We start from the raw sequence: 17,137 nt of genomic DNA on the forward strand, positions 1-17,137 counted from the left end.
TTTTTTACCTTGGGTTATTAATAATTATATCTGGTAATTGTTATTAATAATCTTGAATTAATCTGGTGATCTAGCGTCTAAGTTCTTAATTATATCTAATTTTCAAAATATTCCAATTTTACTTATGTTTATTAAATATTTAACTATTTTAATTTGATTCTGGAGTTTTTTTTTAAAAAGTTATTTAGTGGTTTTTATGGGAAATTATAATATGTAGGGGGATTTAAGAGGAAAAGAAATGCGAAAAAAGTAAATAAAACAAAAATATGAAAAAGGTCAACTTTTTGTTGGTTATTTAGTAGTAAAAGGAAAAATTGAAACATTTTAAAAACTCTAGCTAGAGATAGCATTGAGAGGTTTAAACTATGTTGAGGGAAATGGAACATTGATGAATTTATAGGGACCAAAATATAGTTTACCCTCTTTTTTTCTCCTTAAAGAGCCCAAGATTTTCTCTTGTGTCTTCTGTGCTTTATGCCATTTGATGAAGTGACAAGAGTTGAGACTCAGGTATCACATTCCTCATCTTGTCTTGCCACATCCAATTAGCTGTACATCTGGGGCTTGGAGGTGACTGGTCACTCAAACGTAGGTAAAGTGTTCCTCTTTGTTTCCCGATATTTGAGCCATGCATTCCCTTTGGCTTCATTAGAATTCTCTCAAGAACCTTGATTTGCAACCCTAAATTGACTGTAACTATTGGGGTTCTAAGTTGTAGCATGCAAGGAAATATATATATCAAGTTGAAAAAATGGTTTTCATTTTTCGAAAATTAAAATCCACTTGGTGAGATCACAAGTGTAGTATGAATTAGAAAAACTAACTAGAGTGCAATGGAATGATTTGCAAACTTGAATATTATGATGATTTGAGTTGAAGCTCGCTCATTAACGAGCAACATTAAATTGCAATTAAGTAGAACATTGTTTGAGTTTTATGATTCCCATAATAGATACAATCTTTCAACCATGATTGTGTGTAGATAGAGTACTTAGCTTAGAAAACTAAGAGTATGTAGACATTAAGGCTTCCCACCCCACCTTCTCCATATAAAAATTGAAAATGTTCATACATGAGATATTTAACCGAATTAGACAATATTAGTTTCTTAGCCCACATTTTGTTGTGGGTTGGATCAAAGTTTTTTAATCTAAAGGTTTTTTTTCAAATTTAGAAAATTTTATAGTAATGTTATTAAATCCGATCTAAAAGGTTAATTTTAAAAATTCTCGACTCAACTTCTTATTTAGTATAAATTTCAAATTAAATGGTGTAAAAGTTGTTTTGATGTAACTCAGTCGACTTGACAAGTCCAAAAATAACTTGGATGATAGGTAAAAAGAGTTGTTTGACTTTAAAAAAAATATCAAGATGATATTTTTTTTTCATATTAAAACAATGAAATATTAGATCGAACCAAGTTTTAAAATTAATTCACCAAACTTGTAACTTGAATTATAGACTTCATTGGGTTTAATAAATTTATTTTTTTAAACTATATTTCACTTAACGATATGATAACAAAAATATATGCTAACAAAATTAAGCACCAATCAAATATTAAGATGTTTGTTTGAGGCTGCAATAACCTCATAGAAAGCAAATCAAAACAAGTTATGAATACCAATTCAAAATTAACTAAAAGTTGAAGGATAAAATTAATTAAAGAAAAGCTAAAAAAGACTCAATTGAAAGAAAAAAAAAATAGAAGATGGAATTAAAAAGAAAAAAAATATATCAAGAACAAATAACAGCAATGTTGATTAAGAAAGGGCTAGGTATGCTAGCAAGTTATTTTCAAACCTCTTTAAACAGAAGGATGGGAAAACAAAGTGACAGAGGATTTTGTCTGATACAAAGACAAAATGTACATTTCTCTCTTTGCCTTTCCATGTGCTCATGCCCAGAGAGAAAATACATAGGTAAACATGAGGTCATTCTCAAAATACTGCCGATGCCTCTTGACAAAGAGGAAAAGCAATTCTCTTTTGTCATTGCATGATCTTCATCTGGACCTTCTTGGAGGAAGAAAATTAAATTAACCAACCCCGTCACCATCTTGCCCCAGATTATGTAGCCGCTTATGCCACATTTTTTTGATATTTTATCGTCAAGTAATCCAGACCCATTTATTCCTGTAAACCATTTGGAACCCAAGCTGTGGAAAAAACTGAGTTGTGGCCCTTCCATGTGAGCACCAGCATATGATCTTCTTCTCTTTTCATGCCCCACCCACCAGCATGCTCTTCTAGCAAGGATCTAACTTCACCAATTGTGTCTTCACAGAATGGAACGCTTGAAAACCCTGCATTTTTCATCCTTTGTGCTAATTTAATCCCAGATTCTAACCTCTCTATCCTTTGAGCCCCTTCAAAACTGATAATATTTTCGATTTTATGACCAATATCAGACTCATATTCAATCCTTTGGCTACTATCTTTAAGTAAGAAAGTTTCCAAAGCATCGAATGGTATCCATAGAAAATTGAAGCAAGTAGTGATCCTAGAAGAGAGGCTTGGTGCACTTAAATCAGAATCTTCATCGACAACAACTACAATACAAGGATTGAAACCTTTTACTGTACAAAGGAAAGCGTCTCTTAAGGAAGAATCTTGAACACTATTTCCCTTTTCCTCATCAGACAAGTATCTTAACCAGTTTTGGCAATTTATCACCAAGGCCTCATCGTCTCTAAGGTCTAGCATTGCAGGAGTCAAGTGATTCAACAATGACTCGAAATGAAAGTCATGAGAAGATTCTTGGGACATAATTTCACTTGAAGCAAAAGAAGATGGGTCATGATCAAACACATTGAATTCAAAAGGAACATCCCTATATTTGGCGAAATTGCTCAAACGGAGACCAACTTCTTCACATGATACATTAAGAAAAGGAGGGACTGGTGGTCTACAAGAGGGAACTGTAATCCTAAGTGAAGGAGGACCTTCAGGCCTTATAGCTAAAGCATCTATAAGAGTAGGCCACTGCATACAATGAGTGATGCTAAAATCTAAGATATGAACTTTAGAGTAACCTTCAATTGCCTTCAAAATAGCACTGTTTGATGCACAAAATCCAAACCTGTGCCAAGGGATAAGATCAACGTACACGGCAAGCTCGGTGACAGACATGTTCCTCCTCCGAATTGTGCTGCTACCATCAAAATTCATCGCGGTAGGACAAACCTTGGATGCCCTGGAGATAAGTGCCCTAAGAAACCAAGAAGTGAGCCTTTGGTTAGGGTCACCAACCAAAGAAGCAACATTGTTGAGCACCCACATCACTTGTTGAGCCAAAGTCCCATCATTGTGTTCTAAGGCACTAGCACAATGAAGTAGAAGCTTCTCTATACAGGCTCCATCAAGGCTACCAAGACACCCATTAAGTGCACCGGAGAGAGAGCTTTGAGGGTTGTTGAAGAGACTAGGATTTTGTAGAGAAATGGAGGTATTACTGTTTCCTCTCAGTTCAGTTTTCATGGCTAACAAAAGGAGATCTAAAAAAGAAGAAGTGTTAGGGTTTTTGTTGATTTTAATTAACGTGCATGGAAGGTGTGGTAGCTTCAAAAGAAAACTAAGAGGATTCTAGAGAGGAAAGCCCTTTGGATTTGTTCATTTTTTACACTTGTCTGATGAATATTGGTAGTTGGGATTGAAGAGCTAGGGTTTTATCTATTTGTGGATCCAAAGTTCTTCAAGAAAAATGAGGTCTGTGTTTAGCAAATCCATCTATAGCTAACTTTAGTGCTCTAAACATGTTGGGATTTGCAGAGGGACAGAGAGAGAGGGGAGTTAAGAGCTAGTTTATCTGCTATATTCACACATAAATGAACCTTGAGTCATTAAAATGACAACAGATAGCCAGGGTTAAGTAGAATGCAGACAAACACTGCACTTTCACTTTCACTTTCTTTTAGTTTTTACCATCTTTTCCTTACTGAAATCAAAGACATGGCTGAAAATGAAAGGTATCCATGAGGGCATAAGCACACATGCATAATTTTTACCATCAATTTATGTAGACTACTGGTCTAAACCCTTGTTCCATTAATTCATCATAAAGGATATCTGCATGTAGTATATACATGTAGCTGAGATCAAGCTAAACTAGCTAACAAAGAAGAGATAAATTAATCATCTATGCCGGGTCAAGGACACCTAGGATTATCTATATTATGCCTCATGTGGGTTACTTAACGTTTGTTAAACTCCCATTAAGAAGGATATATAATTACGGTCTAATTTGGATTGATATTGTAGCTTATATAAGCTATTTTGGCCTGTTGCTAATTATCCTCCTCACTCATTTTCTCTAATCTAGTGAGATTGTTGTGATTTCTTACTACATAGGCAGAGCATAGGTTAAGAAAGTTGTCTTAGCCGGCCACTCTTTTGTCGAATTTAAGGCAATGGAATGCCAATTAAGACAAAATCCGTTGATTAATTAATAGGTTTAATTAATGTTTTTTTTTTTTTTTTTTGCCATTGAGTTTAGTGATTGATGGCTACCTTTCATTTCCATTCTTTCAAGTATACAATGATGCATATGAGATAAACTTTGTTTCTTGTACCGTGTAATGCCGCAACTAAAGACAAACTAGACCTCTTCCCACAACAATGAATTTAGGGTGTTATAAAACGTGACTCCATGCCCATCACCATAAAACTTTCCCACGAACTTTTCAGATATGAGATTCAGGTTGTGCCAAAAATTGACCCACATCACTAGGGATTAGAGTATAGGAAGATGCGTGTGGAACGATACATATGGTGTTGGAAAAAGAGAAATTTTAACAAAAACTAAATGAGGGTGCATTAAACTTTACCATGAACCTTTTTTTTTGTTTATTTTTTTAAATTATGTTTATTTTTTAAAAAAATTATCTACCAACATTTGATTTATTAAAAATTAAACTTAATTTGTTTTAGTTTATTCTTTATGTTATATATTTTAAATAAAAAATATTTTAAAAAATAATGATTACAACAACATTAATTAATTAATTAAAGATAGGAAAATCCCACTGAATGGCGTTTATAAATATGAATGGATGTTGAGTTTGGGACCAAGAGATTTGTTTCCTCTGTAGTCTCAGGTTCGAGCCCTGTGATTGCTCATATGATGGTCACTGGAGACTTACATGATCGTTAACTTCAGGGCCCGTGAAATTAGTCGAGGTACGTGCAAACTGGTCCGAAAAACCACATTAAACTAAAAAATAATATGAATGGATGTATATACAGCAGAAAAGAAAATTGCTTGGACTTCTCGTGCTTTATTTGGTCTATCATTTGGAACAAATTTCAAGAAATTAATTCTTGTCCGTATGACCCTGGCCAACAAAGTTGTACCAAAGACAGTTTATGATTTGACAAAGCTGAGAAATTATGGCGGTTTTTGGATGTCACAGAATATGATCAAATGATTTGATTATTCTGTTTGATGGATTCAATTTCTGGCCTCCTCCTCTCTCATCATGTCTTAGCTCGAAGTTTTTTCTTGTAATCGAGTGCGTCTTTCGAATAAAGCAAGAAATAATTTCCTGCGTAACTTGGTGCAAATCAAACATGACAACAAGCTGTACTTCGTATTGCTGTATGAACATTTCTAGCTTTCATGACATAACCTGACCAGTCATAACTTCTGCTGTAATTTTACACGAGATGGGGAAGAAGATAACTTTTAAAATATTTTTTATTTTAAAATATATTAAAATGTTAATTTATTTTTATATTGTTATATTAAAAATATGAAACTGAATTTTTTTAAAAAAACATGATTAGACCGGAGAGAGAGAGTAAAGCATGAAAAAACGATAGATAGATGCTATGATTCTGATTTGAAATTACATAACTTGTCTCGTTAACATTTCGAATGAATAATCTGTTTCAGCAAAGCTGTAGTGCTTTGCCACACATGAGGATACGTCTTTGTCACTTTTACAAGAAAATCCAATAAGAATCCTTTGATTTCGATGGAGCTTTCCATCACTGGCAAAGGGAAGCTTTTGCTTTGTTTGTTCTACAGTCATGTCTCCGATTTTCCTTTGATAAAATTACTAATTACTGCTAGTTGAAATATAAACTCACTAGCAGAAAATCACATGAACGTCGACCGATCGAGTCCCTAGTTTCTTGGCCTCGTCTGAATTTGAGATCAGCAAACCATTAATGACATTTGTAGGTTATTAAAACAATGTAATCACCATTGCTAATTAAAGAAAAGAACAACATGTGACCTTGTGACTTAGATCTTATTATCTTATGTCGAGAGGATCTAAATTTTGAATATTCTCGATTTATTTTAAATAATTATGATGATTTGAATACTGTTTATTTCTATTTTAATATATTATTTTGTATTCACCGTAGTTATGCTTATGTTTATAAAAAAAAATAAAGAAATTTATCATAGTTATTCCTCGATTTATTGAGGAGCTAAACTCAAGTACGTCGTTAGATATGTAACACTAGAGGCTCAAACAAAAGGTAATGGCATTCCTCTTTCTTTAAATTTTCATTTACTTGTTAAATAGTTATATTATAATAGCGATTATAAACAGGTTTTAAAAGCCCGTTTGATATTGTGGTAGCAGTTGTTTTTCAAAGTGTTTTTGACTTGAAAATATATTAAAATAATATTTTTTTATTTTTTAAAATTTATTTTTAATATCAACACATCAAAATGATCTAAAAATATATATATAAATAATTTAAAATAAAAAATATTAAAATTATTTCAAAAACATTTTTACACCCAAAAACAAACTAACTGTCACTAAAGGTTTTAAACTATATCACAGCTCTTCAATTAATGCTTAACAGATCATTGCAATTAATAAACGATCGAGCATGTCCTCGCTATTTCCAAACATATGGGAACTCGGAAAGAACAAAACCAAAAACCTTGAACTCTATTTTGTTCTTTATTAAAGGTATGTGGTCAAAGGAGGTTTTTTTTTTCTTTTCAGAGAATGTGTTCTAAGGAATTATGCATGAATAACTAGTGCATTATTTGAAGGATCTGCCTCAAAAAAAAAAAAAAAAATCAATCGGACAATGAAAGCACCTCTTCCACTTGATAGAAGAGTACCTTTTTGGAATATTGTCATAAGCTGACTTGAATCGACAATATAAAATCGGCAAGAACATAGTGATTTCCACCCAAACTTTAATTACTTCCAAGAATTTATCATTCCATATGCTTTGTCATTACATATAATTGGAAACCAAAACAGAAAGTGTATATATATATATATATATATATATATATATATATATAGAGAGAGAGAGAGAGAGAGAGGCTTGCTATTTTCAGTATTTGAATTTCTTGAGTCAAATGCCGTACTTCTCATATTGGGATTTACAATGATATAACTTGTAATGGTTGTCTTAAACGTAAGGGCTTCATGATATTGAAAATGTGGTGAAAATTGTCTTAAAAAAATTTAGTATGTTTTGTATATTTTAGATTGTTTTGATGTACTGATGTTAAAAATAATTTTTAAAAAATAAAAAATATTATTAGCATGCTTTTCGGCATGAAAAATTATTTGAAAAGCAACCGCAACTACATTGTTAAAAATTATTAGACTTTGATAAAATTGGTTTTTTTGAATGGAGGTATTAACTCTTAGTGATTGACGACTTGATGCTCTTAATTATGCTTTGACAACTTCCAAATTAATTTACATGTCTTTAGCTAGTGACATGGACGTCACCTTATGCATCCACGCTTTAATTTGAGGTATTATTTATATATATAGTTCTGTCAAATGCTGTATAAAAGTTTAAATCATGCTGATATTTATTGATGTAGAAAATATTTGTATAGTACCAACCTGTACCAAGAGAAATGGTAAAAGGAATAGCAAAGGGTGGTAAATATCCCATGTAACCCTAATCCAATCCATATATTCCTATGTTCTGGTGGAACTAATACAATTATTTTTATAATTTATGAATTAAATCAGATAAACTTTGATAACTTGATCGATTTATTGATGATTCAATTGACCTAATTAAACCATAATAAAATCTGATTTGGTTAATTTAAAAAAAATTATTTTTAATTTTTGTTTAAGACATGTTTTTTTTAAGAAAAAATCAATTATTTTATACAAACAATTTCGTTTTATTTAAAAATAAATTAAAATGAATATCAATTTTTTGACACATTCAAGTTACCCCGTGAGTTTACCCGACCAATTCACCATACAAGTTAGTTTTAGGTCAAATCAAATCTTGATACAGGTGTGATGACTGATGACTATGAAAATAACCAAATCTGTCGAATATTCTACTAATCAATGGCTTCGCTAAATTGTCTGAATGTGCAAGTATGATGCCTCTCAAGCCCAACAAATATAAATGAAGTGAAAGCAACCAGACAACAGAGAGTCTTCGTCGTCCATTGTTTTGCCACACATTTCGAGATGGACTTGCTGTCATCTTCTAGTTTGTGAGAATGCATTCTCTGGATTCTTCATGGGCCAATGCCATTGGTATTTTGCTTGCCTAGCTGGGAGAGCAAGTTCTCCCTCTAGCTTTGATTGTCGGAAAGAATTCTGTGGACAAGATATTGAGGCCACAAATTCCATACTTTGATTGTAGCGCAAAATTGACAAGTAAATAGATATTCCAATATCATTGCAGTTCTGGCAACTTAAATGCACAGATATTTGCCTCTGCAACAATCCTTGCACATTCTTCCTCAATGTTTGGACTGAATTTATGTCCCATAGTAATAAATGGACCCATGAAATACTAATTTAAGGACGGTAGGGAAATGCAAAAACATCTGTTAAAATTTTATTTTTAAAGAACATGGATATATATATATTTGAGCTCAAAGATTCGACTCAAGCAGCTGTCTTTCTTTCGTTCGGTTTTCCATTGATCCTAACCATAATGGTTTTAGAGCTCGTACAGGAATTTCAATTGAATCCAAAAGATCTTACATTCTCGGTGTGGAAAGAGAAGGATTTTAACATAAAACATTGACTTGTTTAAAATAAATTATGGAATAATAAAAAATTGATCTAAAAAAGCTTTTAATTTGAATATTTTATAAATTCAAAAACCTTTCATAAAATACAAGATTTTCTTATTTATATATATATTTTTGTTTGTTTTTTTAAGGAAGAGGCTTTAAGTTAAGTGGGTTTTGATCAATTTTTTATGTTTGTATTTTGATTTATTTACTGTAAAATAATTTTTAGACCTATAAAGTTTTGAAACAACAACATTCCTCTTGATCCGTTTATTTTTTTTTTTTAAAAGAAAGTATGGTTTTAAGGTAAAAAAACCTATTAGGTTTAAATTTTTTTTACAGGGATATTAATAATTAAGATAAAAGAATTATAGTAAGAGTATTCTCATGTTAGCTTTTCCATGTCAAAATTAAATCAAATTACATATAAATAGATTGTACGTAGCACCAATAAATAAGTATGTTCTTACCTATCTTTCATAAAATTCAAATCATCCATCCATAATAATAATGTGGGAATCAAATTCATTGATCACAGGACACAATTGATTCCACCGAATTCAGGGCATATGAAGGCTCCACATGATGTAAAGCCAAGTGACAAAACCACCACAAGAAGAAGGCATGTACATCTCTTTCCCTTTCATCTCCGGCAGGCCATATATTTCCCTCTTCAATACGCCATACATACATACATATATATATATATATATATATATATCAGGTACGTACCACCATACATCAATATGGTCTCTATCAACATTTTAAAACCAAATAGCCAGCATGGAAGTGATATTTTGTCATGTATCATCATGATCTTTCCTCCAAAAAAAAAAAAAAAAATAATAAAAGAAAGATTCTATTCAAGTCATGAATCACATGGTATGATTTGATGAATTTACATAATGGTTTTAGCATGAATTTGTTTGGTGGTGTTATAAAGATTATTTTAAAAGTTTTTTTAAACTAAAAATATATTAAAATAATATATTTTTTTATTTTTTAAATTTATTTTTAAACTAAAAATAACTAATTTAAAACTAAAAGCTTTTAAATTTTAATAAAAAACAGGTTTAACTTCAATTCCAAACCACTAATTAAGTAAATGAATGAACATTAGTGAAATTGTTTAATTTAATTTAATGATCAAAGAGCAGATAATTAAGGGTTTCTTATATATATTTTACAATAAATAAAATAATATTTTGTAATCTAGTGGTCACACTGTTTACCATTAATTAATTAATTAATTTTTATGATTAGTTTACTCATTAAATCATTTTCCCCGAGCATTGAAGAAATAATTTTCACATGTAAGCTTCCTTTACATTTCAATATTAAAACCAATATTATTTTTATGCTATCAAAATCTTTTTATCGCTAGAAAAACTTGGCTCATGTCTTTTGGATTTAGATGTATGTAAATATTACATAAGCTTATAATAAACAATTTTTTTTATGATACTCAAATTGTAATTACCGGATATTTACAATATTGAAGAGTTTTAAATATATTTTCTTAAAAGTATATCCACATCGTATAAATTGATCCAATAATATGTACACACACACAGATGCTAACAAATATAATAATTATATATTAATTAACATGGGTTCTAAGGAAGAAAAAAAAAGAGAAGGCGTAAAGCGTTGGTTGATGAAAGTAACAGCACTGATGAAATTCATTGCTCCTATAAAACGCAAGGGTAGGACAAGCACTGCTCTCCTACACATCCTGCCTATAAATTGTAGTAGTTGAGCACCATTATAGACATCTCCAAGCTCATCTCTTGCAAGAAACCAACATACGATAGAAACCATGAAGTTCTTAGCACGCTTGGGTTCATGTTACTTCTCAACCACGGCAATAGCAGCAGCTCCTGAGGTGGAGGATGTGGATGTGGATGTGGTGGAGCAGGCAGCAGCAGCTACCACCGTGATTAATGGTGATGTTACACTGCTAGCGCCGGGAAGTGGAAGGAGAAGCAAATCAAGAGGACGTGGATCATGGCGTCCGGCCCTTTCGGCTATATCGGAAGACGGGAGGATCTCATTTAGACGGAGAAAACCAGCTGAGACTACTGAGAAGAAAGCAGTCAAAGCACTGGCTAGCAAAGTGATGAAAAAACCAGAGGCTCAAAATCTTACTGCGCAGATGTCATTTTCCGGTTTCTCTCCGACACCGTTTATGTTTTGATCAAGTTTTTAATTAGTTTCGTGTTGTAGTTATCTTGGGAAAAGTTGCATCATCCATGGATAATTGTATATTATTGTAGAGGCAATGTTCTTGCACGCTGGAAATTTCGTTCTTTTTTATTTAAACTCTAGCACAGCATAGTATTAAACCCGGCCTGATCCGACAAATAACCCGGAAAACTCAAGATTAGAGCTTGACCCCAACTAAGTTTTTTACCTCATCATCTATAACCTGAGCCTTTTCTCGAGTGAGTTTTCATTAAAGAGGTGCACAATCCAAACCCAGTATGTGGTTGAGCAATCTCAGGATCAGATTCACCCATTTTTCCCTCTTGATATCCAGAAAATGTTTAAAGGTCTTGGATGTTTAGTTACACAAGTGAGAAATGGGAAAAGGAAGCAGTGAAATAAAAATAAATTAAAGAGAAAACTAAAAATTGGTTGCAATTTAATCATATGCTAATATGGGCAGCATTAATATTGTCACTCAACAATTGATAATATTACAGGGGCGTTGTGCTCCTGGTATATAGTCTGTCTAGCTCACTTGAAAGCCCTTCAAATGAAAACGATGCCTGAGGCCAAGAAACCACGACCAGGCGACTGATTCAGTGCCCCAATTGTTTAGAACCAACCCAATAACCAAAATCTAATCTGTGTCATTCAGTAACCATTTATCCAATGTCGTGTGGTTGGCTCTGTGGTTGGTGCTGGCTGATGCTCAGGGGTGTCTGTCAGTCGTGAAAAGGGCTGATCATTACCTGCAGGCGCGCCTCTTTGAGAAGAACGTATATTCTGACTCTTTTGATCTGAGGCCGACTTTGAGAAAGCCTGAGCTAGCTCCAAGGCAGATGATACTTTACCAGGGCGGTTTCCTGCGGCGTCAGATGAAGTTGTTTTTGGTTCTTCATTAGGTTTGCGCCAGGTTTCAGGTTCAGGTCGCTGGTCTTTGGCATCCTTGCTGCTTTTCCATTTATCATTCCTCCAGTTCTTCCTTTCCATGTCAGTTTTCTCATGGTCCATCTGTTGATCTTTCTTCTCAGAATCCCTCCCGTTTCTTCGGCTGGTAGCCCCACGGTTGTCATTTTTCTGACTCTGATGAGCGGTTGCAGCCACATGTTCTGATGTGATTTCATTCTTGGGAGAATTCACCCTTCATGCACAAGAATTCAACCATCATTAGCAATTACTTATCTTTAGATCTATTTTCAGTCACGCCTACATATGCAGATATTAATAGACATCACGAGTAAGAGATAATCGATTAAAATGCATGAGGAATGGTGCCATTACTTGGAATGAAAGACGTAGATAATATAACAGGGAGAACTAGACATAAAATCAGTTCATGAAACTCAATTAATGACACCAGATAATCAATAATTGGAAGTAGAAATGCATCCAATATAAAAGAAAAGCAAGTTTGACCAAGCAAAATAGCAATGTCTCTGAAACTCTGGAGAGAATGACCACCTGTTGGGCGAAAGATTCATGTCAAGGTTATTAATTGCTATGTCATCTACACCTCGTTCCTTGAGAACCTGAGAGAAATATGCAAGGTTATTTCGTGAACTTAATACATATTACTGAACAACACCATCTAAAAGGGTAAAATACATGGGGCCAATTTAGAGAACCAAGCTGATAATGAAGATGAATTAAAATCTATAAGCTCATCTTAAAAAGATAAATGAAAATAATGGGAGGGGAAGCATCAGTGCGGATATGAAAAACATAAAAATTGAAAAAGAAAGGCATAAATGCATAAAAAAATTCATGAAAAACAAATATTCATAACTCTAGAATAATCATATGATAAATAACAGAATTCATACCAATTCCCGTGGACGAGCACCGCCAAACAATGAACTCCTGCATCAGTCAAAGAAGAAATCAGATGTATAAATGATACTTGGCAGATAACTACCCAACACCTACCCAGCAAAAGGGCAGAGTTGGTGTATATTGCAATATGCGAAAGAAACATGGCAGAAAGTGCCTGATACAAGACGCTGAAGTGCACTTAGCAGCGTACAAACCCTAAAACAGTACGTACAGCTAACACAAAAGGCTGATTTGATGATGAAAGTCAAATTACTGATCAAACATAAGGCTGGCATCTCAGACCAGAACAGCTAGCACAGTTACAGAAATACAAGGCAACAGGCCTCTGTTTGCAGAAAGCATGGTTTAGTTATCTTTTCAATACAACTGAGGCAGCTATATAGATCCATGGGCGTCAAGAGGAAAAACACTTGAGGGCTGCCTGCAGCTTTTGGGAGATTGTAGTCAACTAACAAACGATCCACCAACCTGCCAATTCCAACCAATCTTCCAATCCCCTCACTTTAGTATGAAAATAACTTTTCCCGAAGTAAAAATAAAATAAAATGAAGCTACATAACCGATCCATTTGTCTCTTAGAAAATAAAGCATGCATGTATTATCCCACCACACTAGGGGAGGCGTGACATATTTGGAGTGGTAAAACATAAACATAAATTATTGTTTCTGTCAGGATAAGGGTAAAAACAGTCCATATTAAGCACAATGCCAACCACAGCCATGCACCACTTCCTCCCTATGGCAGTGAGGACCAGGGCCACCGTGCTTCAAAAAGTTCCAAATACCCCTTTGGTTCAATACCCACAGACCCTCTCTCTACATTAATCAAACAACCTTTATCCCCTTTTCTTTGCCTTGCCCATTCTTAGAAAAAATCCTAGCTCTGCCACCGCTTCCTCAGGAACTTATAACTAGGTTAGCAATAACAGTTGATCATTGAACAGAATCAACAGACTGAAAGCAGACACAACAATAACAAGCAAAGTTGACAACAGTTAAGGATGGCACTCCATTCAGGCAAGCTGGATAACGGCGGCTAAGACCATAGCATGGGCTATTAGAGTTAGGGAGGATTATAAATTCAGACAATCCACTCATGTTTTAACAAAGTTTAAAAAAAAAAATAGAAAATTTTTAAGTCTAGCAACTACTAAAAGTGAATGAAGTTTCAGAGCCACATTTATCTTTTTGACGTTTGACTACAGATCAATAGCGAGTATCTCACCTGTTAATTCTATAAGGATAACTTAATTTCACATAAAAAAGGAGGAATTAATCAGGCATCAACCAAAATTAGGCCACATCTTTAAAACAAATGTATTCACAAAGAGAAGGTAGACCAGCTGCTAAAACTCATATAGGTGATCAATTTGGACATCAACTTCTGAGCAACGAAAAGAATATATATCAGCCATGAAAAGAAAAAGATAAGCAAAACAAGTTGAACAAATCTTTGTCAACAAGCTTCCAAGACATTTACTTATTAGACTAGCTATTTGACACAAGGGATGCATGTGTACTGTGGAGACTGGAGCATGAAAATAATTTGTCACGGGAACAGACCAGGAAAAAAGAAAGAAAAATACAAGTATTAATTAGTACTATATGCTCAAAAAACTCATTTCAGTCTAAATATATTCCAAGTTCTCATCTTGAACTAAGACAAGGACCAACACCCAGGCGCTAATCCTCAGCTAGGTGCAGTTACTTAGCAAAAGTCAGAAGCTTGCTTAGATATTAGTTTGTTTTGAGAAAATACATTTTCCTTCAAACCAAGCATCATGCTATTTTCAGTAATGACTTTGTACTCGACAAAAGAATAAGAAAATTCCAATGTAAAATATATCAAGAAATAAGAAACATGCATCTACATCTGATTAAAAAGAAAAAACAAATCCCACAAACCTTTCTCTTTCAAGGCTTCCATCAGATTGTTCAACAGGTTGTGAGCGAGGCTTCAAATTCAATTTGGGACGTTCAAGTGGTCTCTCAGCTGGCTGACTACCACTCTTGGTATCAGCCAACCCTGGCTTTGAAGGATTTCCATTTCCATACAATTCATGGGCGATTTCAATCTTCCCAGATACTACAGGTTGCTGGTACCCCTTTATTAACCAATAAAAAAAAATAGAGAGACCATCATAATCAACAAACAATCAACTTGAAGAAAGCATTAAAACATCTCCTGAAAAACAATGTTATACCTGTCTGAAGTCATTTTCTGGTCTCTCTAATGCTTTAGTTCTTGCAATAACATTCAGCTTAGGTCGTTCTGATACTTCTGGGGGCATTGCTGGTCGAGTTTGCGAGCTGACAATACCTCCACTATGAAACTCTTCTGAGTGCATTTGAGGTTGATCCCTCCTATGATTCGGCAATGTCCTCCCCCCACCCTGATTCCTATCTCCTGCGACCCTACCACTTTCAGCTTGACCTCCCCTTGAATTATCATAATCACCCTTCTCCCTACTCACATCCACACTATGACTTGCATTACTCTCCTGTGAATAAATCAAATGTGGTAAAAGTTCACCAGGACTCTTTGACTGCCACATTCCTGAAGATACCTTTTCAAGCGCACTTGCTTGAGCAAACTTTGACACCGGATTCGACCCCGGCGACACAGATGAAACCCTCGAGGCATTAACACCCATCACATCCCTCCTCATCCCCCAAGCATTCGGAGGATTATTATTCACACCCTGACCATTACCACCACTTGTTATCGCTGAATTACCCCCCCAACCACCCGAATTCTGCGAACTAACTACAACCGAACCCCCTCCCGGTCTCAACGGAGACAAACTCGCTCCCAAACTCATAGACTGTGGTACCGGACTTGTCACCGGTCTATCCGGCACCCTAACAGACGAACCAGAAACATACTCCGGCTTCAACTCTTGAGGAACCAAAGCCGAAGCACGAACATTTTCATCACTAATAGTACGACGAGGAGCAGATGAACCATCTAACGGCTTACGCTCATCCTCATCAAAGTTTCTACCTATAGGCGCCTGGTGAGATAAAAACGAAGCTTTCTCATCAAAACCACGAGCAGCTCCTGACGACTTCGGCCGCATCAAATTATTTCCCCAATTTGCCGACGCATTTCGGTCCGAACCAGGCTTCATCATACTGACAAACCAAACAAACAAACAAATCTAATTAGCTTAAGAATTTACGATCTAAAATTTGAAAATTAATTAAGTAAAATACAAATAATTTAGATCAAAATCACAAACAAGTAAGCAAAAAAAAGAAGAAAGAAATGAAGAGAGCGAGAGATTACACGCCAGGAGCTGAAGGTAGAGGGAGATCAGAAGGAATAGAGCCGCCATGAAAGTCCTTCAACGACATGGTCGACGCCGTTTTCTTCTTCGACATCTCTCACACTCGATCGATCGATCAATCAATCAAAGCTTTAATTAATTCCTCTGTCGATCCAAGTGATTCTTTTTTACAGAAAGAGGAGCGGGGAGGGGAAGGACCGGCGTCGTAAGAGGTGAGAGGACAAAAGTTTTAGCGGTGCGATGAGATCGGTGGCTGGCTGTGGGAGATCCACTATTATCCTTTTTGAGTTTTTTGCACGCTTGTTAAGTGAATTAATCTCTCGCCATCATTAGCAAGATTTTGAAAGTAATTTATTCAACTTTAGACGTTAATAGCCTATTTAAAACTTGATTATAAATTATTATTTTTTATATATAATTATATATACATGTAAAAATTAATATGAAAATTGTACCCGTTAATAGTCAATACACAACACACACTCTCCCACATGCACGTAAAGTTGTATCAACTATTAGCTATGTTTTTTAATTCCATTTCTCTTTTTTTTTCGAACCGATGGGTTAATCATGTCCCTACAAAATCCACTAGGTCCACCATATTATATATCAAGTCAAGCTTGAAATCCTAGATATTTCTAATCAACCTACAAACCCAAGCCTACTCTAGCAAATATGCTTCTCTTTTAAAATTATTTTAATATATTTTTAATTAAAAATTACTTTTAAGAATATCTTGCATACATGAACATTATTTAAAATTCCATTCCAGATAAGATTTTATAAAAAAATAATTTTTATTTTATTTTTTAAAA

At 34.2% G+C, this 17,137-nt stretch overlaps 2 protein-coding genes across 2 annotated transcripts; both read right to left on the minus strand.

The window, feature by feature from the left end:
- Positions 1–1,735: 1,735 nt before the first annotated feature.
- On the minus strand, positions 1,736–3,807 carry LOC7486056 (scarecrow-like protein 32). Its single transcript, XM_002309816.4, has one exon. It carries the CDS (start codon positions 3,477–3,479, stop codon positions 2,130–2,132), a length of 1,350 nt encoding a protein of 449 aa, XP_002309852.4. The 5' UTR covers positions 3,480–3,807; the 3' UTR covers positions 1,736–2,129.
- Positions 3,808–11,605: 7,798 nt separating this feature from the next.
- LOC7486055 (uncharacterized) lies at positions 11,606–16,669 on the minus strand. The gene is made up of 6 exons (XM_002309815.4): positions 16,322–16,669; positions 15,237–16,167; positions 14,938–15,137; positions 13,023–13,059; positions 12,661–12,728; positions 11,606–12,340 (listed from the first exon to the last, which is right to left on the minus strand). The coding sequence occupies exons 1-6, from the start codon at positions 16,414–16,416 to the stop codon at positions 11,851–11,853; spliced, it is 1,821 nt and encodes a 606-aa protein (XP_002309851.3). The 5' UTR covers positions 16,417–16,669; the 3' UTR covers positions 11,606–11,850.
- Positions 16,670–17,137: the final 468 nt, after the last annotated feature.

This window comes from Populus trichocarpa, chromosome 7 (genome assembly GCF_000002775.5).
Source record: "Populus trichocarpa isolate Nisqually-1 chromosome 7, P.trichocarpa_v4.1, whole genome shotgun sequence".
Classification (NCBI taxonomy): Eukaryota; Viridiplantae; Streptophyta; class Magnoliopsida; order Malpighiales; family Salicaceae; genus Populus; species Populus trichocarpa.